The sequence below is a fragment of the Gossypium raimondii genome, chromosome 9 (genome assembly GCF_025698545.1).
Source record: "Gossypium raimondii isolate GPD5lz chromosome 9, ASM2569854v1, whole genome shotgun sequence".
Classification (NCBI taxonomy): domain Eukaryota; kingdom Viridiplantae; phylum Streptophyta; class Magnoliopsida; order Malvales; family Malvaceae; genus Gossypium; species Gossypium raimondii.
The window spans coordinates 40,013,848-40,037,710 of NC_068573.1; the positions used below are offsets into that span (position 1 = coordinate 40,013,848).

The 23,863-nt window shown below is 32.9% G+C and overlaps 6 protein-coding genes across 7 annotated transcripts; 5 read left to right on the plus strand and 1 right to left on the minus strand.

Annotated features, from left to right (window-relative positions):
• Positions 1 to 809: 809 nt before the first annotated feature.
• On the plus strand, positions 810 to 5,830 carry LOC105799652 (sorting nexin 1). The gene is made up of 11 exons (XM_012630325.2): positions 810 to 1,256; positions 2,128 to 2,280; positions 2,379 to 2,514; positions 2,663 to 2,796; positions 3,313 to 3,387; positions 3,872 to 4,031; positions 4,146 to 4,279; positions 4,432 to 4,500; positions 4,822 to 4,901; positions 5,030 to 5,090; positions 5,178 to 5,830. Exons 1-11 carry the CDS (start codon positions 1,194 to 1,196, stop codon positions 5,385 to 5,387), a joined length of 1,275 nt encoding a protein of 424 aa, XP_012485779.2. The 5' UTR covers positions 810 to 1,193; the 3' UTR covers positions 5,388 to 5,830.
• Positions 5,831 to 8,283: 2,453 nt separating this feature from the next.
• Positions 8,284 to 10,304, plus strand: LOC105799653 (uncharacterized). Its single transcript, XM_012630326.2, has 3 exons — positions 8,284 to 8,715; positions 8,998 to 9,051; positions 9,855 to 10,304. The coding sequence occupies exons 1-3, from the start codon at positions 8,404 to 8,406 to the stop codon at positions 10,086 to 10,088; spliced, it is 600 nt and encodes a 199-aa protein (XP_012485780.2). The 5' UTR covers positions 8,284 to 8,403; the 3' UTR covers positions 10,089 to 10,304.
• A 141-nt stretch (positions 10,305 to 10,445) lies between these two features.
• LOC105799655 (uncharacterized) lies at positions 10,446 to 13,451 on the plus strand. Of its 2 annotated transcripts, XR_008188777.1 has the most exons (4): positions 10,446 to 11,070; positions 11,258 to 11,387; positions 11,519 to 11,671; positions 12,285 to 13,451. XR_008188777.1 is itself a non-coding variant. In XM_052620942.1 (3 exons), the coding sequence occupies exons 1-3, from the start codon at positions 10,868 to 10,870 to the stop codon at positions 11,591 to 11,593; spliced, it is 408 nt and encodes a 135-aa protein (XP_052476902.1). In that variant the 5' UTR covers positions 10,446 to 10,867; the 3' UTR covers positions 11,594 to 11,906. The 2 variants fall into 2 exon arrangements, 1 of the variants encoding a protein (XP_052476902.1); XM_052620942.1 differs by lacking the exon at positions 12,285 to 13,451 and having other exon boundaries at positions 11,519 to 11,906.
• A 2,636-nt stretch (positions 13,452 to 16,087) lies between these two features.
• On the plus strand, positions 16,088 to 17,861 carry LOC105799657 (40S ribosomal protein S14). The gene is made up of 6 exons (XM_012630330.2): positions 16,088 to 16,247; positions 16,667 to 16,786; positions 16,871 to 16,916; positions 17,172 to 17,257; positions 17,342 to 17,471; positions 17,568 to 17,861. Exons 1-6 carry the CDS (start codon positions 16,245 to 16,247, stop codon positions 17,633 to 17,635), a joined length of 453 nt encoding a protein of 150 aa, XP_012485784.1. The 5' UTR covers positions 16,088 to 16,244; the 3' UTR covers positions 17,636 to 17,861.
• Positions 17,862 to 18,632: 771 nt separating this feature from the next.
• Positions 18,633 to 20,121, plus strand: LOC105799658 (ubiquitin-60S ribosomal protein L40). Its single transcript, XM_012630331.2, has 5 exons — positions 18,633 to 18,800; positions 18,894 to 18,980; positions 19,074 to 19,176; positions 19,723 to 19,789; positions 19,869 to 20,121. The coding sequence occupies exons 1-5, from the start codon at positions 18,698 to 18,700 to the stop codon at positions 19,893 to 19,895; spliced, it is 387 nt and encodes a 128-aa protein (XP_012485785.1). The 5' UTR covers positions 18,633 to 18,697; the 3' UTR covers positions 19,896 to 20,121.
• Positions 20,122 to 21,176: 1,055 nt separating this feature from the next.
• On the minus strand, positions 21,177 to 22,349 carry LOC105797704 (agamous-like MADS-box protein AGL90). Its single transcript, XM_052621260.1, has one exon. The coding sequence runs from the start codon at positions 22,347 to 22,349 to the stop codon at positions 21,177 to 21,179; it is 1,173 nt and encodes a 390-aa protein (XP_052477220.1).
• Positions 22,350 to 23,863: the final 1,514 nt, after the last annotated feature.

The window sequence follows — 23,863 nt, forward strand, 5'->3', positions numbered from 1 at the left end:
AATAAGCTCTCAATAATATGTACAGAAGAAATGGAGAAAAATAAAGATTTTTTCGCTTGCGTTTGATACTTGGATTTGTCTCTCTTATTTCTTGATGTGTTTTAAACTTGTATTTATATCAAGGAATAAATTTGTGGACGTTTACGGTTGTTGGGGATGAATTCTAACCATTAGAAGCATTGAATTCTAGTTTAAGGGTTCAGACTTATACGTATAGTTACATTGATAAAAAGTTTAAGAGAATTCAAAAATTACTTACTGACTTACTTGTATAAGTAAAAGTTCCCTTAAATATATGAAAATTTATTTTAAATGTTGTTATATCAAAAGTTTGGAATAATACATTGTTAGTAGAGTTTTAGACTCTATAAGTAAGGTTAGGAATAAACAAATGTCTTATAATAATATAATAAAATATTTAAAAATCAATATTAAAAAAAGGAGATATATCAATTTTTAATACTGTAAATACTACTAATTTTGTCAAATATTCACCCAATGAAATTGATTTTCTTAAAATTGAATTAAAAAGCAAAGATTGATTCAATGAAACATTTAAATTGACCAAATTAAAATTGTTGAAATGATAAATATCCGCACATTAGAATTCTAATAAATCTAATAGATGAGTGATGTGTTTTCTAAATGAACAAAACAATTAGATTGCTCTCCATTCTCTCTTTACCAAGGTTTTAACTCTTGGCCTTCTCCGTGAGTGGTTGTCCAACCTTCGGGCCAACATCCTCACCTCTTTACTTATATTTTCCACTATGCTTTCTTTTTAATTTTTTCTTATCCCTTTGGCATGGTACCCTTAATATCTCCCCTTCTTTTCACTGTTTGATCTTAGGCCGATAATGAGAAGCAATGTGGGTCTCATTGCTCCATGGTTCCCACCAATGAAACCTTTGGGCTTGTTGGACTTTTTTTTTTCCCTCTTTGGAAAAGATTCCCTGCTTTCACGAGGATTTGATGTAGGTGTCCCCCAGAGTTTTCGCTGGTCGATTTCTCGACAGTGGTTGCAGCCATTGCACCAGAACCATTTGTTTTGGTGGTTGTCATAGCTGTTATGTCAGCTTTGGCTCATTCTTTTGCTAACGTTTGGCCTGTCTCCCTGGAGGTCTTCAACGTCTTTTATTTTTTTCTTTTTCTAGGGAAAGGGGGTGGTGGCATGACCTCCCCTAAAGGCGTGTATGTCGTTTGACCAATTACAGTGGCTCAGTTTCCACCGGAGCTTTCTCCCCCTCTTGGTTTTGGTGGACTTCAGCCCTTAAAGCTTTCCTTATTTTAGTTGTTTTATTTGAGTTTTTTTCACCTATCGGTTATTCGGAGTTGATTTGGAGTTCATCATCGTTCTTCCAATAATATTATTTCAAGAGCTCGAATTTGAATTATCTCCTTCATGCGCATGTTCATCTTTTATTGAAACTCTCTTCTAAAATATGGTATCCGCGGAAAAATCTAATCCACTCTTCCAGGCAATGAAGTAAAATGGAACTTCATCTGCATTTACTGGACACCACAATTCGAAACAGACCATGATTTTATGATAATTACAACTTTACCACTACTTTTCTGATTTTTTAGGTATACTACGTTAACCTATTAGCAAATTTATATTTTTATTACTCAATTTTAAAAAATTACATCATTTAAGTTATTAGGATGTCAAAATAATTACTATATAATTTTCTATTTACACTGCATGTATCAATCAAAAGCTCTCATTCTTTTCTTCTCTATAATTCAGTTTTTTTCATAACATAGATTTGAACATCACAAATTAGTGAACTAAATCTAAACAATTATTTTTTGATCTTGACACTAATTGGTAAATACATTTTGATTTAAGATATGTTCTTCTACTTATTGATGAATCTTGATTCATTTTATCAATCACCAAATTATCTGTTGAAGCTCCTTAGTTGTTTTTATTTTCTAATAATAGTCCAGTCACTTAAATAAAAAGTTTCGAATAATTTAGTGATTTAAATGAAAATTTTGAATAGTTTAATGATGATTTTATAAAATTTTAAAGTTACTTAGATGTAGTTTACCTTTTCGCCCCTGGGGATTATTTATTACTTGATTAATTGATATTCTCTTTTTTCTTTTTATTTTTGGTAGTGTGAAAAGATGGAGCAGCAACGAAGCTTATCGGGGTCGTCGCAGAGCCCCAGATCTCCGTCGTCACAACCGTATCTATCAGTTTCCGTGACGGATCCCGTTAAATTAGGCAATGGCGTCCAAGCTTACATATCCTATCGTGTCATCACCAAGGTAATCGTTGCTAGTAATTAAAATGACTTTTCTTTTTTATATTTTTGAATTTTGGTGAAAATTTTGGATTTTTGGGGGAAATTTTACTGTTTGCACAGACCAATTTCCCTGAATACCAAGGCCCGGAGAAGATTGTTATTAGGCGTTACAGTGACTTTATTTGGTTACGCGATCGCCTTTTCGAAAAGTACAAAGGCATATTCATTCCTCCTCTTCCCGAGAAGAGTGCTGTAGGTAAACAAATTCAACCCTTCTTTTTGCCTTAATTATGATTAGTATATGATCATTTTTTAGTGTAAAACTGTTTGTTCTTTGTAGCTAAATGTGTAAGGTTGTGCCTGAACTATGAAGTAATCCAAGTTTTTCCTCTTCATTACTGCAGAGAAATTTCGGTTTAGTGCTGAATTTATTGAAATGAGACGCCAAGCATTGGATATATTTGTTAATAGGATTGCTTCCCATAATTTGCTTCAACAGAGTGAAGATCTTAGAACTTTTTTGCAGGCAGATGAAGAGGTGATGCTTTTAGGATTTGTTGCGTTGAATGGTTCAGTTTGTGTTATCTTTCGTGTGTTCAATTGTTATCATTATCTCATAATCCCTTTAGGATTTTCCTTATGTTGAGTGTTTTATCTAATTGTGACTTTGCATTGAAGGTGCATAAGCTCAGTTTTTAATACAGAACGTGACTACTACTCTGTAAAATTGCCGAGTAAATTTTTAGTTATGAAAATGTAATGCAGAAATTGTGTTAAATTGTTGATATATTATGCATTTTTAACAATTCTTTGTATACGGGATAAGCAATTTGTTCACCTTTTTCTTTATTACAATGTTCAGCTCTACATTCCTTTTAGACACTGTTTGTATGGTACCCATTTCATTTCTATATGAAATCTAGTTGAAGATGTTCTCTGGACGATTGGCAATAAATTGCTCAAAATTTTGTCCCCATTTAGGTTCCCATTTTTTTTTATTTGGTGCCTCTTTTTAGAATAAGAAATTGACATTAACTTTTTAGCTACTTTTCAGACAATGGAGAGACTGAGATCTCACGAGACTGGTATTTTTAAGAAGAAGCCAGCTGATTTGATGCAAATGTTTAAGGTAAATAAGTTCCTCATGACTTTATAGTGAGTACGAATGTTGGTGGATTGACTTTATGGTAGACAGATGCAAATCAAATGCATACTGATTAGTTCAATGTCAAGAAACTTTAATTTGAACATTTTTTTCTTTAGTAGATAATTTGGCTTGTAAAACTGTATAAACAAAAATTCTTGCTGCAACAAAACTTCTATGAATTCTATTTGGTACTCTGACCACAGTTTTAGGTGAGAAGGCATCGAGTAGAATTTATAAACCTTACATAAATAATTTGTTGCTTTGTATCTGAAGCTGAAGAATACAGGAAACTCACTACTTGCTTTCTATAGTGCATGTTGGTTTCCCTTTGTTACTGCTTTAATGTGTACCATTTTGCTGATATTATTTTTTTATTCTATTGAAGTTGGTTTCTCTGGCTTGAATTTGACATTTTTATAGTATTGAAATTCCTACCCTTGCATTAACTTCTCTAGAAATTTAACAGGATGTACAGTCTAAGGTGAGTGATGTTGTTCTTGGAAAGGAAAAACCTGTTGAAGAGTCAAATCCTGAATATGAGAAACTTAAACAGTATGTTTTTGAGCTTGAAAATCATTTGGCTGAAGCTCAGAAGCATGCTTATCGTCTTGTAAAGAGACACAGAGGTTTGGAGAATTTTGAGGCTCTGAACACTATGCTTCTTGTTATTATCTTTATCAAGTGTTTATCTCCTTTTGATATAAATAAAATTTGAACAAATTTTTTTTGTCTATTTTCAGAGTTGGGGCAATCACTATCTGATTTTGGTAAGGCAGCCAAGCTTCTTGGTGCTTGTGAAGGACAAGTCCTTGGGAAGGCATTTTCTGATCTTGGGGCCAAATCTGAGGTGCTATCGGCTAAGCTGCAGAAGGAGGTAAGCTGTCTTTTAATGCTGAAACTTGTAGTTTGTCTTCCAGCCTTGATTGCATGCGTAATTGTGGCCTGATACATAATGTCCTAACTTTTCCATGATAAGAGGTTAATATGGATAGCTTTACATTTTCTCAATCATAGAATTGATTACAGGCCCATCAACTCTTGATGAGTTTTGAAGAACCCTTGAAGGATTACGTTCGTGCTGTCCAGTCCATAAAGGTGAGTTGGACTGCTGTCTTGTGTAATATTTGATGACTGATATTGATTCATTGTATAGCATTCCTTGATGAAAATACTGAAGAACTATGTGTTTTTATTTATTCATTGTATAGCATTCCTTGATGAAAATGCTGAAGAACTATGTATTTTTTTCCTACAATCCTGAAAATAGTTAACTGGGAAAGTAATGATATTCTGGAATGTTGATGGAAAGCTTCTTCCTAACTGAGCTCCCTTTTCATCTTATGTTTTGAAAATATTGGTGTGGATGGTTGGTGACAATTTCATAGGTGATCCTCTTGCATTTGTGTTTCATAACAGGCCACAATAGGAGAGAGAGCGAATGCTTTCAGGCAACAGTGTGAACTGGCTGAAACAATGAAGTTGAAGGAGATAAATCTGTATGCTTCTTGTCATCCATTCATTATGTCTTGTTCCCTATTAGCAGTGGTCTCAGCTAACTTTGACCAGCTTTAAAACTTGTACTATTTCGTAATCTGATTTGTAATTTGAGATCCATTGTTTGCAGTGACAAGCTCATGCTAACACGCTCTGATAGGGTGGGAGAAGCCGAGCATGAGTACAAGGAGGCAAGTCATTCTTCCCAAGCTTTCACTAGATGCTGATTTAGGTCTTATTGTTTTTACCTTTGCTAAAAATATATTTCATGGTTGCAGTTGAAGGCAGCAAGTGAGGAGGCGACAAGAAGATTTGAGACAATCGTCCAACTGATGAATGAAGAGATTGTACGTTTCCAGGAACAGAAAACTCAAGACATGGGGATTGCTTTTCATGAATTTGCAAAGGGACAGGCCCGACTGGCAAATAGTGTTGCAGATGCCTGGCGGAGTCTCCTTCCTAAGCTTGAAGCCTGCTCGTCTGTGTAATAATGAAGGTGGAGTTATTATCATTGAACTTATTCCTCATCCTGGGTGGTGGGTAGATTTGAGGAATGGCAGAGTAGCTTTTGCTATGTAAAGCACGAGTATGAGGAGCTAGATCTGCCATTTTATGTTGTACCTGTTATGGTACGGTTTGACTCGGTTCTGCTTGCACACATTTTAAACTGAAAGAAAAGTTAACGTTACAGAGCAAAACTGAGAGAAAACAATAACTTTCACGTGTATTTCATCCTCCAATTCTTAACCCTTTTTTATTTGAACTGGATTGTTCTTCATTTGTAATTTGTAAATGAGATTGTGCTTGCAAAGGTATTGTTAAAGAAATCGGACTGGTTGTGCTGTTTGTCTAGTGAAACATTATCTGTAAAAACTGAATGAAATTACTTTGTCTAGTGAAAGATAGGAACACTATGGTATCATTTCTCTCATCTATTTATTTTAATTTTTTAAATACACATGCTATTATTGATTTTATTGTTATACATTAATATTTATTCTCACTGCTAGAATGGGTGAAGTTAAGGATTTTATGAGGGCTGAAGTTATAAATTATTGTTATAAATTTCTTTTATTTAACCAATGGGTTAAAAGAGCTTAAGTTAAATTATTAATATTTTTATGAGGGCTGAAGTTATAAATTGAGTTAACTAAGAGGTTAAAGAAACTTAAATTAAATTATTAATTTTTAGAATGGTTAATATTACAGCTTTTTATTTAACATAAAAGCTTGTCACAATTTAGATTTCAAACAATATCCATTTTTCACTTTGATAATTAAATTTTTTATTCTATTTTGGTATATAAACTATTTCTCCACTATAGTTTTGAGTGTCAAAAAAAAAAAAAAGTTTAGAACACACGAGTGTTTAAAATTTTCCCATATCATCAATGATGTGGGTAAATATTTTGATGATTAAAAAGGTGAGACACATGAAAAATTCAGTGATTTTTTTGTCCGTTAGATATTACTCCAAATATTTGTTAAGTTGCAAGCAGAACCAGTAATTATGGGAGAAAAAAATTAGAGATGGACACTAAAGCTGTACTCAAGCATTTAGATTTTTTTTTGCAGGGTTTTATTAAAAAAAAATTATTATGTTCAACAAGTTCAAACAATGGAATAATTTTCGCTCAATCATTTAAGTACTAACTTCACTCCTATACTTAACTTAAGTAACTAACACTTTTGTAAATTAATTCTCACTTACTAAGTAGTAATTTCACTCTTATATTTAATCTAAGTTTAACCCACAAATTAGTACCTAAATTATATAATTTTTTTCCATCTTGGTACCTAAACTTTTTTTGTTACAAGTTGTACCTAAAATACTTTCTTTTCTCAAGTTGGTACTATCGTTAGTCAAACTGTTAAGTTTATTTAACAAAAAGGCTTAACCCACAAATTGGTATATAAAGTATGCATTTTTTCTTATTTTGACACCTAAACATTTTTAATCATAAGTGGTACTTAAATTAATTTTCATCCCTAATTTGGTACCTCATTATTTTAAAACAAATATTACCAATTGAAAATTGACACATGTGAAAAGACAAAAAGTATTATTTTCCCTTTTATATATGTTTTTTTTCTTTCTTAAAAATCGAACTAATAACTGAATTGGTCGGGCTCCAGTTTGTTTAACTAGTTCATTTAGTTTGATCAAATAAATTATTAAAAATTCATAACAATAAAAAATTTAAAAAATACTAAGAAAACCAATTCAACTGGTTTGTATAGATCTGCAGGTCAATTGGTTTAACTCCTATCTCCGGACCAGTATCCGATCAGTTCCCAATGCAACCAGTTTGATTCAATTCAAAAAAATAAATTTTGATCGACGAAATTACTTTTCCAATCCCGTCAGGTTAAGCAAACAAGTGGTGAAGTTTGATAACAAAATTAATCACTAGTGTCTCGACTTCGAGAGGGCAAATTTCGAGCATTGTTGGTATTGTTAGACATTGTAAAGGAATAAGAAAGGAAAAAAAGAGGAAAAATAGAAAAGAATAGAGGAAAAAAAATAAAAGAACTAAAAAATATAAATTTTTTAAAGTTTATATGAAGAGGCAATTTATTATTTGGTTGAATTTTTTTAGTTGATATAATATTTTGGTGTAAAATGAATAATTGAAAAATAGTTTAGCATTGCTTGTGACAAAAGGTTTAGGTACCACCTTGATAAAAGAATATAGTTTAGGTACTAATTTATGGATTAAGTCTTTTTAAAATAAATTTAATGATTTGACTAACGGTTTAACTAATGAGGTACCAACTTGGGGAATAAAATAATTTAGGTATCACATATGACAAAAAATTTAGCAACTAAAATAGAAAAAATGTATAGTTTAAATACTAATTTGTGGATTAAGCCTTTAAACTAAATAACTTTCTCTAAGACTTTTAGTAAAGTGATTGACTCAATTCGGTTTACTTGCAATATTGATACTCAATAAAACATTTCTTATATGGAACAAGTATAGTTCTCTATCAGACCTAAACAAGGCATTAACATAATGAATTGAGTTTTCAATTCCATCCTTACCTATCTTGATTCTAACACGTTTGATCTCATTAATTAGCTGATAATAATCTTCATGATTTATGAAAATAAAGAAGATTAAACTAGGTGTGACATAATGTAAAAACAAATATCGTTATGAGCAATTAATATCAAATCGATGAAATCATCAATGTCTGATTCGATCGATTAAAATTATAAAACTCCAATTTAAACTGAGATTTTATTTGACTCCAAACTGATGTATGTATCAATTTTTAATTCTACTGAGCCGATACGACCCGATTTCAACCATCTCGGTTGCATGGATGGATCTAAAAAAAACACACAAAACAAAATGAAAATGAAATGGTGACACGACATGTGATGCAAGAATGAGCTGAGTTGCTCTCCACCTCACCTGCTTTTACTTGGAAAAATATCCTTCCTCTTATCCGAAGTTCTCTTTGGCACTTTCTTCTTCTTATTATTGAACTTCTCTCATGGCCGGAGCTTTGAGGCAACCTCTCCACTCAACCACCTCCGCCATTCCACCACTGCAACTCTCTAAACCCAGGGCGACGGGTATTTCCCCATCACCGGCTTTATTCCTCAAGGACAAAACGCAAGGGTCGTCGAAGCTGAGTAGATTTTACGGCCACCGAAGCCTGATTGTTAAGTTAGTGGGCAAGGCTTCCCCAGGAAAGGATGACATTACACCAGCTGCTGATGACCCAGAAAATGGAGTCTCACTTGGTACCATGAAATTGCCTTCCAATACTGATATTCAGCGATTCGAAACCTTGTTGTTTCAGGTACTCTACTTGCATTTCTTCATTTTCTTGGACTTGTATATTTTCTGTCACTAATGTCAACAATGCTTGAATAGCTCCGTTCGCTAGAGCATATAGCCTGTAGGTGTTAACCACAATAATAATAGAAAAAAGAAAGGGAAAAAAAATCCTTCAGTGATCATTGCATTCTACGAGCTTTCATACGTTAAGCTGGCGTCTTTATATCTCTAGTCCCCGCAAAGTAACCTGTTCTATCAGAGTATTTGGTTCATGTCTTTATCTTTTTCTTTGTTTTTGTAACAGTGGGCGAACAGTCTTTGCCAAGGAGCTAATCTGCCTCTTCCAGTGCCTTTGAAGGTTTGTCATTGCTTCATTGGTATTCTTGTTACCTTAAAGTTGTTTTCTTTTTTTACCGCTAATTGGGCAAGCACACATGTTAATAGGATTTTGTGTATTCGTTACTAGGCATAGGCCCATCCATATCCATCAAAACCCTGTATTCTAAATAGATAATATCAACCAAGGTGATGCAGGACATTAGTTAAAATTTTATGTTGTTTCCATAAGTTGATGAAATAATTGATATCTTAATGCAGTCTACTCATAATGCTAAGAGGACTTGTCTTCAACTCTGTTTCAGAGGAACATTAAATGTGTGCATCACTAATAAAAGATTGAAAATCAATGCCACTTGTTATTCCTGATTCCCATGTCAAAGCTAGCTTCTTCTTTTTTGTAAAAGCATGCTTTGATTTCTTTTCCAGCAGTGATTGTATTGACCATGGCATATGAATCAAAGTTTATGGCTTTTATTTTCATAGGACTTATTTAATTTGACCTGCACCTTTAAATTGTTCAATTTGGTGGGAAGGTTTCTTGCTAGATATGAGACAGATCTAGTTTCTATCTTCGTGCTTCAATTGTTCCTCTGCTGTACAATGTCCAAGTTTTTGCAAGACCTGGAAGATTTTAGGTGAACCACATTATATTTATGGATCTAACTTTATCAGAGTGGTATATTAACCTTGTTTTTTCCCTGAGTCTTGGGTGCATGTTCTTATTTTAAGTTCTTTGAAGGTAATCATGGTTTTTGGATAATTCTAACTAGTATCTGTAAAATATGACAGCTCCTAATGTTTCTCCACTTTTTGTTCATACAGATCGATAAAATAGCAGGTGGAGCTAGACTTGGTTTTATTACAGTCGGAGATGGAAAGACTGAAGTCCTGGTGTATATAGATTGCTTAGTCTTTCCAGCAACAGATAATTCAGGTCCAATCTTTCGAGCAATAAGAAATGGGCCATTAAAAGATCAGTCTCCCCCTGGTGAGCCAAGGATCATGAGAAGTCTTCTTCAAGCCCTGCAAAAGTCTGTTGAAATTGCTAGAGTTTGAGCAAGATTTTTGTTTAATATGTACCACTATTCTCCATTTCCCCGCACTCCCCAACTTTGCTACCGTCTTCTTTTTCTCTCTTTCCTAGATAATTTAAATATTATGTTCATAGTATAAAGAAATCTGAGCTTAATAGTTCTTCATTTTCTGTGTCCAGACTGTTGTTTGTTTTATTCTTTGGAAGATACATATAAATTTTGAAACATGATGGAACAATTTGATGCTTGCTTTCTTTTTATGGAAATACTGCACAATAGATTATTTCAACAATGGTTATAAGTTCTTTAAGCAAGGAACCATCTATGCTGTTTTACATGCGCTTAATGCTTTCCTATTGCATGATCTACGTACTTATAAATTGGTTGACAAGAAAGAACATGTTCTGTCATTTGTCTGTTCTTTGAATTGTCTCTAATGAAATTTAATAATACATTGCCAAGAGGCATAGTTCTAAGTGATATCGCCAAGTCTATTGTCTCATTATGAATGCACTGGATTCTTCGTGCAGAAACAATGACGTTATAACTCTCCTAGAACAAAATATAGGTAAAGAAAAAAAAATACTTCCTCAGGGTTAATTTTCATAAACAATTGAATATGAAACTGAAATATTCCTTGTAACTCTTTTCATTGCTTAGAGATAAGCTAATAGACATAACTAGAAGGTCGTGAAAGTTTCAGTTCTGATTTTTGAAGAAAATGCAGAAACCAACAGATTCAAAACGAATGCTTTTTGATGGAAAAGATGGATATGATGTTGTTCTTGTAGGGGTCTTGATATGGTGGTTCTGTTGCCGCTTGTTGGTTGCCAATGGCAGGAGTCAAGATATGCCTGGTTTGGAGGGGCTGAATATTGGAAACTAATTGGTATTTTTTCCAGCAGACAGTTTCAGCATGAATTAACTGAGAGGATGGAGAATCAGAAGCTTAGGTGTCACTTGGTCAACCTGCTAGGTTTGTCCCAAAGGGTGCTTTGTTCCAGGTCAGTCTCCCTTCCTGTACAATGTAAATTAGTTGATCATATTTTAATAGAAAAAGCTATCAATTTTTTTGAATGGTTTGAAACTGGATTAAAAGTCATATTTTGTTTTAACTATAGAATGAATAAAATTATGATAATTTATTACTGAAATCATAGGTTTATGAACAAAAAGATTCACTAGAAGCAGTTACTTTACAGAGGCTGGGATTGGCCTGACGTTGTCATCAACCACCCCATGCGTGGCAAGGTTGCATTACAATTTGCAAAAGAGTTGTGCAGATAGAGATTGTGGTGAAAATGTCAAACTTCTCAAACAGGTATCTACTGCTTAATTGCCCAAATGTCCATACACTCTATTCCGTTGTTGCTTTTACTGATTTTATGTATTTAGAGAAGTTATTGGTTGGACTCCTACGTGATTAATCGGTTTGAAATGTTGCTATTCCAGAAGAAGGATCTGCAGGGAATATTTCAGTTTATGTTCTTGCAGTTCAGGCCACTGGATTCATGTGGACAATCTTAAGTGCCTTATTGAGATTGTGGCACCCAAGCTGAAGTCTCTTAATGTCTTAAGTGGCTTTTGTGGCATACTGTGATGCAGGTATAAACCTATTCTGCTGTAATAATTCATATAGGACACTTAATTCTAGTCATTAAGCTGCTGGGGAGACTTAATTGGTGGAAAATGTTTGAACTATGAAATGTGTTACGATGGTAGTAATCTTGCTGGAAAAACGAGATCCATTATTATTGTTTCATTTGGCATTCTTAATATCTCTACTCATTCCTACATACGATCGATTCATTAGCATCATCAAACTGTATAATTGTTGGAATGTTTAGACACTCAATTTGAAACTCCTGGATGACTATGATGCTTTAAAGTAGTTAAATCATGAAACATTCTTACGATATCAAGAAGACAAAGAGAATATAATACAAACTAATGGAGCAAAAACATTAGGTATCTAGAAGTAGTACATGGCACCCCCCTAGGGGACTATTTCAAGGATCCAGTTAACTCGTTATCCAATCTTTGTGAAAGACTTTCAGATTCAGTTTCTACATAAATTTAGAGCAAAATAGACCCATAGCAAAGGCAAGGGGCCAAAGGGAAATATTGAGGGGATAATTAGCATGTTGAAGGTAGAAAGTGTAAGCAATTGCCGACAAAACAGTTTGCAGAATGGCACAAACTAATCCGATCATTTCAGGGAAAGTACCGAAACGCCTGTGATTTGGAGATGAATGATAAAACCAGGGCAATTTACTTTCGCACCTCCAGATGACTCTTTCCTTTCCAGCCTTGTAAGCAAGCTCAATGATGCATGTAATGGCAGCCACAGAAGACATTAACATGGCAATCAAAGCATATCGGGGCTTGTTTGCAGAGTAAAGCTACTCGAAAGCTGCTGACAGAAGCTCGGTAAGAATATTGATTATGAGAAACATCCATTCTGGGATGCTAACCTATGAAATAAGTCAAGAAGGTATCATATTTAGTAAACTTTTTAGTCAAATCTTTCTAGAAATTGAATATAAAAAGAGTTGTTGAATGTATTTCTCTTATGTGTTGACTTCTAGTATTACTTGTGCTTTTCGTACAAATGGGGCTGCAATCTGAGTACAGCTGAAAGGTTACAATGTAAGTTTAAATCCCAAACCTGCAAAATGCCATCTTTTAACCAACTGTACTAAGCGCTCGGTTCAACTCTAGAATTACTTTGTTCACCTTTCGAGTTGAACTACCTTTGACAGGTTACGCCACTTGATTATGAAATGAAGCATCTAATAATGGGACAATCTGTCTGTAGGCGCCATATATTAGATATTCTATTACCTTAGCTTCAGAAATTTCTCCATCATCCATGGTGGTTATGAAACTTTGGTCCATCCCAGCTTCAGGAAAAGGAGTATCCGCTTCATCTTCATCTATATAAGCTTCAAAAATATCTCCTTCATAATCTGTGATGTCAATCAAACGTTCTGCTGGCCAATAGTCTTCCACCCAAGCTTCTTCATCAGATGAGATGTCCATAAAATATGTTGTCCTTGCAAGCTTCAAAAACGCAGGTCTCAAAGTATCCAGCTAAAGGGAAGAAAATGAAGGGTCCAATGTTTGATGACTTAAGCCAGAAGTGCTTTTTTTAAGCACTACTAAATAGGCCCTTAACCAGCTAAAGCAGTGGAGTGGCTGAACTTCGATGATAAGAAATGCTACTTGTACTCGAATAGGTAAGTCGAGTGAGTGATCATGGGAAGATTGGGATATAAGTTTTGAATGAGGGCTTTCCATAACTTGCAAAGAAGCTCTCATAAAACGATTGCTTGGTGGATAATCTATTGTGTCGAAAAGAAAAGAAAAGAAAAAGTATTTTTAACTTCCACAGTTTTTAACTTCCTAGATAATTTATCTGGGATTCAAAACTAAATAAAAGAAAAGATTACTATATTAAAGAGGGGAAATAAAATAAAGGCTTAATTCATGATTTGCCCCTCAAGTATATCTATTTTTTACTTTGATATCTAAACTTTCTTTTGTCCAATTTAGTACCTAAAATACACTCACTTCTCAATTTGGTACCTAACGTATGACTACATTTTATTTTTTTAGTCTATTTTTTACAAACATTAAAAATATTATATCCAATAAAAAGCGCCAGGTGGTGTCTTTTTGTAAAAACATTTTTCTTTTATTAAATACATTAAAAATGAAAAATGGAAATAACTATACAAAAAATCAGAAAATATAAAATCTAGAAAAAATATAAATTATTAAAATAAAATTTACAAAAATAAAATTATTGAAAAAATTAGTTGAAATTAATAATGTTATTAAAATTGTAAAAAAAATTGTAAGAATTATAAGAAAATGTAAAAAATATTTAGAAAATGTTTAGAAATATTTTTTTATAAAATTATAGAATACATAATTCTAAAATTCTAAAAAGTATTTAAATTTCAAGTTTTTTTCAATTACTTGAAATTTTAATATTTTTTAATTTTATAACATTTTCTCTTTTATATATTACTTTGATTTTTAAAATTTATAATTATATATTTTAAAATTTTATAAAAATATATTTCAAATTTATTATACATTATATATGATTTTTTACATTTTTAATCAATATAATATACATAATATTTAAAAATAAAAAGGACATATGGCGTGTTCTAATAGTGCCAAGTGGTCGATTAATGTTGGTCAACAGTTGATCAACTCTGGTCAATAGTTAGTCAAAGAAAAAAAAGTATTTTTAATATTTAAATATTAAATATTATAATTTTCTATTTTAATTTAAATTTAATATTTTTATTTTAAATAAACCTAATTGTCATATGACATTTTTTCACTGGCTAAAATATATTGCGTGTCACTTTTCTATTGACTGAAGTTGACCAACAATATTTTTAATACCGGTTTAAAATGAACCAAAATAGAAAAAAGTTACTAAAATGAGATAAAATTAAATATTAAAATAAAAAAATAAGCAGACTTCATTAGCTAAAACTTGGATTAAGTCTAAAATAAAATATGATAGCAACCACAAAGTGGACCACCTTTTTTGATCACTTTCAAACCAATTAATACAGACTTTCTTCTATTGGCTCAATTCTAAACAATGATTTTGGAGATAGAAATGGAAGAAAACTAACATAGGGGCAGCATTGGTAGCAACAAAGACTTTTAAATATATAAAAGAATATTTTTTTTAATAATCTCGTTATAAATTATGATCGTATCTGTTTTTTTTTGACACAATGTTTAGAATTATTCATAGCCTCTCCTTAACCCATAAATACGAGGATAATATGCTTTAGCGTATTCGAATACACTTCCTCCTACATGAGCAACAATGCCCATGCCAATTGAGCTCAAACTCAATCGAATAAATTCGATTCAATTCGAATAAATTGAAAAAAAGTTCGAATTTCGAATTATTCGAATCAACTCGATTTCGAGTTCAAATTTTTTAATTCAAATAACTTGAATATTTTGAATAAGTCAAATATCAAACCCTTTTACTTACTTTCCCCGACCCTTGAAACCCCTTTACTTTCTCTGAAAATTTTTTACTCCCCCAAATCCTCAAATCGTTTTTCCTTTTACTTCCTTTAAAAAAATTTACTTCCTCAAACCCCCAATTTTTTTCTTTTTACTTTCCCTCAAACCCCAAATTCTTTTTCTCCAAATTTATATCTACTATTTATATTATTGAATTGTTTAATCATGCTGAACATTTATCGGTTTATGTTAAAATTAAATTATTGATGATGCCATAAAATGTTTGTATTAAAATTTTTTTATTGGTATCAATTTCACATTTTATCTTTAAAATAAATTTTATTAAAAAATTACACTTTTACATTTAATATATATTTAATTTTAAAATATATGATTACAAGAATAAGAAGATAATTAAAGCAACTAAGCAAGCAAATAAGTTAACCCGTATATAAAAGATTAATAAATAAATTATGAGGGATAAAGTTAATAATAAATTTGATTACGGTGGTTGGTAAAATTTTTTAAAAATTTAATTGAACAAATATATTCGATTTAATCGAATTTCATATCACTCGACTTGATTCAAGAAAATTTCAAATCAAATTAAAATGATAAAATATGATTCGTGAACTTAATTACCTTAAAATTTTATACAACGAGGACGTAATAGTTAAGATTCCAGCCGCATGAGATGTTTGACTGTATATTCCTTCAAATTGTTAGCAAGACATGAAGTTCTAAAACGTTACACTATCAAGCACCACTTATAAAATTAAAAACTAAATTTGATTTGTTTGAGTTTATTATTTATATAATAATTTTTACTTTTCTTTTGGACATTATTTATAATTTTTCACTTAAATAATTTGTTAGAAATACCGATTAAACTCTCTGTTTCGAACTATAAATTACAAACATTTTCCTAATCCCCTCCTCAAAAAAATAAAATAATAAAATGACGTATTTACCACTATGCCTATAATAATCTAATGAGGCCTTTTTCGTCATTTAATGTAAGGGTTAACAAAACCCTAACTATATAATGATAGTAACTGCTTTCTCAGTTTCTTTTTGAAAGCTAGAGTCGCTGGAGGCTGAAGCTCAGTCAAAGTGCTGTCTTAAAACCCTAGTTTTCGAGCTCTCTTTCAGTTTTCCGGAAGCCATGGTAAGTCTCTCTTTCCAATCTATTTTCAGTTATCGGCGACAAGTTGAATCTTGTTTGGCTGCTGGGAAAAAAAGTTTAGGATTGGGGTATAGAAAAGGGTGAATTTTACGGACTAAATGTAGTGTAATTTTGTAATAAGCTTTTATTATGCATGAATGCCAGGAAAACTGAAGCAAAACAAAACTATAAATGTGCAATTTTTTCTTAGTCTTGAAATGGGAAGCTTCAAGTTGGAATAATTTACTAATTGGATTAGGTTTAACCTTGTACCAAAATTGCCTTCTCTCTGGACAATGTTTGTTTCAGATTCAAGCGGGGTGGGATTTTGGGGTTATTTTTTACCAGTATAGGACAAGTTTATTAAGACTTAATTGCAAATAAGATAGCTTATGTGTTCATTGATTTGGGATATTTTGTAGTCAAGGAGAAAGGTTAGGGAGCCCAAGGAGGAGAATACTAACCTTGGACCTGCTGTTCGAGAGGGTGAGCATGTTTTTGGGGTGGCTCACATTTTTGCTTCATTCAATGATACATTTATTGTAAGCGATGACACCCTCTATTGACAATGATTTTTGTTTTTGTGGAAATTCATACTGTTTAACATGCTATGGTTGGATTTGCAGCACGTGACTGATTTGTCTGGAAGGGAAACAATGGTTCGAATCACTGGTATGGTTTATGATTCTATTTAAAAAATGAATGCTTTGGCTATCTTGGGTTTTTGGTGTCCTTGCCATCTCTAGTGTTTTAAAGTCATTTTCATTGGTTTTAATACTTCAATCGCCTATTTCATAAATTGGATGTTGCTGTTATATCTTTATCATAAAAAGTGTAAACTTCACATTTTAACATGCGATGATACTCATGTTCCAGAATGGAGTTATTTGGATGAACAATATTCTTCTAACTTTTTCTAAACAACAGGCGGTATGAAGGTGAAAGCTGATAGGGATGAGTCTTCCCCTTATGCAGCCATGCTTGCAGCACAAGATGTTTCTCAACGCTGCAAGGTCTTACAGCTTGCCCTCTGAATTATGGTTCAATATGTAGTTATAAGTAGTGAACTCATTCCATTAAGCATTTGCTATCCGCAGGAGTTGGGTATTACTGCCCTTCATATAAAGCTCCGAGCTACTGGAGGAAACAAGACGAAGACCCCTGGTCCTGGTGCTCAGTCTGCACTTAGAGCCCTTGCTCGTTCAGGCATGAAAATTGGTCGAATAGGTACATTTCTTTGATCCTTTCATTTCTGAATGTGTTTTATTAAGTCGTTTCACTTTGACTCTTGTAAATTACAAATAACCTTTTTGTTCTCCTCAGAGGATGTTACTCCCATTCCCACTGATAGTACCCGTAGAAAGGGTGGCAGACGTGGAAGAAGGCTGTGATTCTTTGCTTTATATCAATTACTCACTCAGCTACTATTGCTGTGGCGCTTGGAGTTTTCTTTGTTAAACAGTTTTCTTTACATTCAAGTGTGTTTTGCCCGGTTCTCTTGCTGCACATTTAGTTTTTGGAATGGATTTTAGATCTTTTATCTAGACAGGAAAAAGTTGTGGAACTATTTAATGCAGCTTCAAAGTTAAGCTTTTATATTATTGAGGTTTTTATAAATATTTTATAATCAGATCCATATTTTCATAATTGCATAATAAACCAATTTTTCTAGGTTGAACAAATACCAGAAATCCAGATTCCAGATTTCTTCTAAATGGTGCAAGAGATTGAGACGTAGGATTCACATAACAGTGCAGCATAATACGTTGCTGTGCGAGGAAACTAAAAAATGTGAAATGATCTTTTCAGCTGAATCAAATTTAAAAAATTATATTAAAACATTCATTTGGAATCTAAAATTTAAAATCTTCGAAGCATGTTGTTTTTACTGTTTAGTAGGTGCATGAGCAAGTCACTCTTTGATCAATGGGTTAAGCATTGAGGTTTGACGATGTAGGGTGTTTATGAATTGGACAAATGTAAACGATGCAAGACAAAAGGAGATGTAAGGATCCCTTACAAATGCTGATCTCATAATGTAGGAATAGATACTGTAATGTTGTTGTCTTAGGGTCATCCTATTCCTATATAGCTCAAAATCAAAGTAATATCTACCTGACTCCTCCCTTGATCGGGTAACTGATACACGTGCATTACTTGTGGGAGTCGAGAGCATCAACCTCCTCTTTCTCAATGGCTGCCCATCCTCCATTTTCCAGAATGGATGGCCCCTTTCCTATCTATGCTATTGGGTTCATCCAGGGCCCGCTTGGCTTGTCTATTTTAGATAAAACCTTATTTCTTTTCCTCTTTTGGGCTCAAAGAGGAAAAAGCCCTAATACAATCTCATATCCAACAACAACAAAAAAACCCTAGAAAATGAGTATAAAACCCTCTGAATGTTTTAGCCGCTCATTATTCTTGTGAAGGAAGAGAGAGGGAGGGAGGAAAAGATGCAGATATTCGTGAAAACCCTAACCGGCAAGACCATAACTCTCGAGGTCGAGAGCAGCGATACCATTGACAACGTCAAAGCCAAGATCCAAGACAAAGAAGGTCTTTTTTCCTTCTACAATTTTTCATTTCTCTGTATCATAACTTCTTAAATTTGATTTAAACTGATTTTCTTTTATGAACTAACAAACACAGGAATCCCACCGGACCAACAACGTCTCATCTTCGCCGGAAAACAGCTCGAAGATGGCCGTACCTTGGCTGACTACAACATCCAGAAAGGTTTCTCTATTGAGTGTTAGAAGATGTTTTCTACATTTTTTATTTTATTAATATACTTAAAAGACTCTGGCTCTTATATTTTTTTCGACGTAGAATCAACACTTCATCTTGTTCTGAGGTTGAGAGGTGGAATTATCGAGCCTTCTTTGATGGCTTTGGCTCGCAAATACAACCAAGACAAGATGATTTGCCGCAAGTAAGCTACTTTTCTTTGTTTTATTTTGTAGGCATCTTTTAGTATTCTTCTAAGGCCTAAGGGGGACCTGACTACTGTTGATGTGAAACGGGATAGAGGTCATACGAGGTCCTAATAGTGATTGTAACCATTTTTCTACTTTTTCATGGCAGTTGATTTTCATGAATGGCACAATCCTCAGAATGCGATAAATTAATCTCAATTTACTATTTTGTAGTACCATAAATGGGACTACAAGTTGAACCCTCTTTTGAGCTAAAGAATGAAAAGGAGGGCATCTTAGTTCCCAAAATTCAAATTTCCATTCTCAACTTTGTCAACTGGTCTAAACTTTACTTGGCAGTTGATTTTCTAGTGTGGTACATGATGATCAATTCTCTGTTTCGTACTTATGTAGCTTGATAAATCCCAAGATCGATTTCTTCGAGTAATGAGAATTTTTAAGATCAAAGTGAAGGAGCTAATTAGTAGTCTGCCCATTGCATGTTATCTTAAAAGACGCATGTGCATGGAAGTTATTTGATAATTGAGAATGTGCGTTGCTAGGTGTTATGCTCGTCTGCATCCAAGAGCCGTGAACTGCCGCAAGAAGAAGTGTGGTCACAGCAATCAGGTTTGTATTCTTGCAGATTCTATTATCTTTTTGTTGCAGATTGAATTAAGTTAATATAAATGCCTTTCCCTTGTTGCAGTTGAGGCCGAAGAAGAAGATCAAGTAGATACTGACTGGTGTTATCCTGTCTGCTTTAAAAGAAATTGAATGTCAGACGAGGAAAATATTTCCATTTGGTTCTTTTGCTATTATTCTATTTTGTTGAGATTTTGTTTTGGGTTCCGGATTTGATGTTCCAATGTATGTTTGGACAATCTTATGTGTTTTGTCTTGGAAATTTTAAGAACACTGTTTTAGAAATATTATTTAAAAATGTTAGTGTTAAAATCAAATTTTTATATATAAATTCTAATTTCATACCAACAATGGTAAAATTCATTAAGATGAGAATATTACCAGAAAATTTGTAAATTAAGAACAAAAAGGTACATAACTTATCAAATTAGCAGATGTAATAAATCAAAGAAAAAATAAAAAAGTTAAACATTATTATGATAATTAAGCTGAATAATAAAAAAATAGAAATCATAATCAGTGTATAGATTTTGGCTTTCCTCGTTCCTTCAACTGAAACTCCCAAATCCTCCCTTATTCCATTTCTTTGCAAAAATAACGTCCACCATGCTACCCAAACCCTTGTTTTTTTTACTACTAATCTAATTTCTAGTAATGTTTGCAGTTTTTTTTTTTATATTTTTATTAAGTTTAATTGATCAATTTATTCTTTTTTAAAATTTTTTAGGTGAAAGGTTCATACGAAAAAATGTTCAAAAATAATTGTTGAAGTGTGAATTTTTTAGAATCAAAATTAAATTAATAAAATATTTGAATGTTGAGTGTTAAAATTATTATCATGTTGATTTAAAAACTACAACCTTTAACCTGTTGGTGATTAAAAAGATAATTGAATAATTAGGTAATATTTTGTAAAAAATTATTAATAATTGTGTGGGTTCATAGTTTACCCTTTTTCTTAATTGCTTGTGACTTAACAATCAATTTATAATCCTAGTAAGCTTTTGTTTATAGATGATTTATTTTAAAGATATATAGCTATAATGTAAAATGACAAATCAATTTAAAATTCACGTGAGCTTTACAATTAAATCAGTGAGGTGATTGATATTTTAATTAAAAGCAAATTTTTTTTTAAAAAAAAGCGAGAAAATTACAAGTTTGAATGTTGATGATTAAATTACCAGTAATCAAGTTTAACCACTCCTCCCTTATATGTTGAGAAAAACATTACATTTTATTAGATTATAATAATTGACTCGCAAAAATATAACTACTTGACCTTGAAATGACATAGAAAAACGAAACACTAGGAATTTAGGCCATATTCAATGACTTCGGAAACTTTATTTCATGGCGCAAAGTTGGTGGGCTAGTTTTTGTCATCAAATGGTCCGGTTTCACGATTGCCTTCGGCGCCATGGCTGCTGCTTTCACCACCAAAAAACCTTAAAGGGTTCCCTTCAAAATCACTTGCAGGAGAACTGCTTTCCAGTGGTCCCAACGGGAAATGTCCCGGCCCCATATCATTGTCGAAAGGCCCAAGACTGTCGCCTTTAAGCAGATCGTCGCTAAGAGGCTCAAATGGGGGTAGTTCCGGGTTAGCAGTACCAACACTTGAGGAGCTATCATAACCGAATGGAGGCATTGGCGGCCTCGGTTCTATAGCAGCACTTGTGTTGCCGCCGTAAGAGAATCCTGTCAGCCCCGGCTCAGGTGCAATACTTGAGTTGCCATCATGTGAGGGCCTTGGCTGATGGAGACTTGAGCTACCAGCGCCGCCAAGTGATGATCCTGGCAACGTCAAGTGATCCCCGGTAACAGCAGCAAAGGGATCATGATATGTTAAGCCCATCTCCCTCCGTATGCTACTGCTAGCTTCACCTCTAATATAATTGGTGTTAGTATTGGCGTTTAACGGATCCTCCCAGGGAAAGTCCTCAAAGGTGTCTTTGTCTCCAACACCTGCATCAGCACTGCCAATATTTTGACCGACTGCAGGTGCACTGCCTTGGGGTGGTGGTGGTGGTAAAGGAACATCTCCTTGACTGGGACCAACAGATGGAGGAGGAAATTTTTCATAAAATTCTATAAGTTTCCCCATGTCTGTCCTCATTGTTTCCATATACCACTTCATGTCATCCAGTTCATTAACGCTAAAGTCATCTATCTTCTTGCCTTGTTCGAATTGAAGCATGAGCTGACCCACCTCCATTTCCTTGGTTTTCCTGGTTTCCCTCCTTAGTTGGTCTTGCGACTTGGAAATCATCCCTTTGTAGTAGGTCTCCAAGTTCATCGATTTCTTCATGCGTTCTACCTCGGGAATTTCGTTGAACTTCCGTAGCAGTTGTTCCATCTCTTCACGCGACGGCCACACTATTGGCTCCTCCTCGTTTTTAGTGTATATTACAATGCCACCTTCTACACCACATAGAGTGGTCAGCTCCGTCACTTTCTTCACCAGCCCTTGCCTCCTTTTCCTCAGGCTTGCTCTTCGGGCACTGCTATTTTCTATCCAAGCAAGCTTAACTCTCTTTCCTGTCATTGCTATCGCTAGTTTTGCAAGCTTAACAGTTTCTGATTGCTTGTCAACTAGTGCTCTCTCTCTTGCTCTCAAACTGTTTCTAACAGAGGGTGAAGGAAAGAATTGGGTTGCTTGAAACGAGTGGCGAATAAGGCCTTTATATAGTGAGTGAGTACAAGGCAAAATGGGGAGTTTCAAGGCTAAATCATTTGGAGACTCGAACAACACAAAGGCATATGCATAATAGGTAACGAAATCCAATTGTCAAGATTCTAAATATAAATGGCGGTTGCTAAATCTTTGTTAATCATGGCAATATAAATCACCATCTGGATTTCCCCTCAACATTAACTTTAAAACAATTATTTATCTATGGGTAATAAGCAATATTATGTTTAAGAATCAAATTTATTTGTTTAATTCTCATAATAAACTTTAAAAAATAACTTCATAGATACGTCGAGTTTTAAAGATAAAATCATATTATCATATTTGAAAAGTAAATTGATCGATTTTTAAAAGACAAAATGATATTATCATATTTGTAATAAGTAAATTGATCGGTCGGTCTTTTAAAGATAAAACTATGTTATCATAAATGAATGGGAGATTGATCGTTATTTCTTTGCTTATTGAATTCATAGCAAAAATATCAATAGTTGAATCAAACATGTATTATATTCACTATGAAAATCACACATTTATTATATCCGCTGTACCAAACGGGCATTAGTGTTTACATAATTAAGAGTTTGTTTTAAAATAAGCTCGTATTTATTATAAATAATATTGTTGTGTGTTTCATTTTACAATTATGAAATTTATAGTGTATGAATAAAAAAATTTAATTTGAATTTAGATTTATATTAATAAAAAGTATACGTATTTAATATATAATTTTCCATGTAACTCTTAAAATGTATTCGACAAATCATAACTTACAGAAATTAATCCATGTTCTATAATTTGAGATGAATTTTAGTGTAAATATTGAAAACTTTTCATAGCATACTAATTTAAATATTCATGTAATTTAATAGTCAAATTTAGGCTGTAGATGTTATATATATATATATAAAAGACCGTTAGCAAGTTATTGACTGTGGCATAGATTTTTATTTATGACTTAAATACCTTAACTTTTTCACAAACAAAATTTGGATGAAATTTTTATGCAACACATTGATATATATGATAATTTATGTACGAATTTTAGATGAATAAATAAATTTATAAAATTTCGAACCAAAATTTTAACAAATAGAGATACAAAGAATAAAAATTTATTTACAAGTGTGAAAATGTCTTAAATTTTAATAAAATTCAGAGTCAAATGTAATAACTAATACATATATAGATACAAATATATCTATAATTTTACATCTTAAAGATATATCCAACATTACATCTAATTTAGATTTCAAAATAAGGAATTATATTTAATTTGGAAGGAAAGTTGGGTTTCCATATATAGAATTTTTATTTTGCTATTCCCATATATAGAATTGAGGGCTAACAGAAATAAGGTGGAAGTA

Coding starts and splice junctions, on each gene's coding strand:
- LOC105799652 (XM_012630325.2), top strand. CDS start 1,194: ATGTCGTTTGACCAATTACAGTGGCTCAGTTTCCACCGGAGCTTTCTC. Junction 1,257..2,127: donor TTCTCCCCCTCTTGGTTTTG/GTGGACTTCAGC, acceptor TATTTTTGGTAG/TGTGAAAAGATGGAGCAGCA. Junction 2,515..2,662: donor TCCCGAGAAGAGTGCTGTAG/GTAAACAAATTC, acceptor TCATTACTGCAG/AGAAATTTCGGTTTAGTGCT.
- LOC105799655 (XM_052620942.1), top strand. CDS start 10,868: ATGGTGGTTCTGTTGCCGCTTGTTGGTTGCCAATGGCAGGAGTCAAGA. Junction 11,071..11,257: donor CAAAGGGTGCTTTGTTCCAG/GTCAGTCTCCCT, acceptor CACTAGAAGCAG/TTACTTTACAGAGGCTGGGA. Junction 11,388..11,518: donor ATGTCAAACTTCTCAAACAG/GTATCTACTGCT, acceptor TTGCTATTCCAG/AAGAAGGATCTGCAGGGAAT.
- LOC105799657 (XM_012630330.2), top strand. Junction 17,258..17,341: donor ATGTTTCTCAACGCTGCAAG/GTCTTACAGCTT, acceptor TGCTATCCGCAG/GAGTTGGGTATTACTGCCCT. Junction 17,472..17,567: donor CATGAAAATTGGTCGAATAG/GTACATTTCTTT, acceptor TGTTCTCCTCAG/AGGATGTTACTCCCATTCCC.
- LOC105797704 (XM_052621260.1), bottom strand. CDS start 22,349: ATGACAGGAAAGAGAGTTAAGCTTGCTTGGATAGAAAATAGCAGTGCC.
- LOC105799653 (XM_012630326.2), top strand. CDS start 8,404: ATGGCCGGAGCTTTGAGGCAACCTCTCCACTCAACCACCTCCGCCATT. Junction 8,716..8,997: donor TCGAAACCTTGTTGTTTCAG/GTACTCTACTTG, acceptor TTTTTGTAACAG/TGGGCGAACAGTCTTTGCCA. Junction 9,052..9,854: donor CTCTTCCAGTGCCTTTGAAG/GTTTGTCATTGC, acceptor TTGTTCATACAG/ATCGATAAAATAGCAGGTGG.
- LOC105799658 (XM_012630331.2), top strand. CDS start 18,698: ATGCAGATATTCGTGAAAACCCTAACCGGCAAGACCATAACTCTCGAG. Junction 18,981..19,073: donor TGACTACAACATCCAGAAAG/GTTTCTCTATTG, acceptor TTTTCGACGTAG/AATCAACACTTCATCTTGTT. Junction 19,790..19,868: donor AGTGTGGTCACAGCAATCAG/GTTTGTATTCTT, acceptor CCCTTGTTGCAG/TTGAGGCCGAAGAAGAAGAT.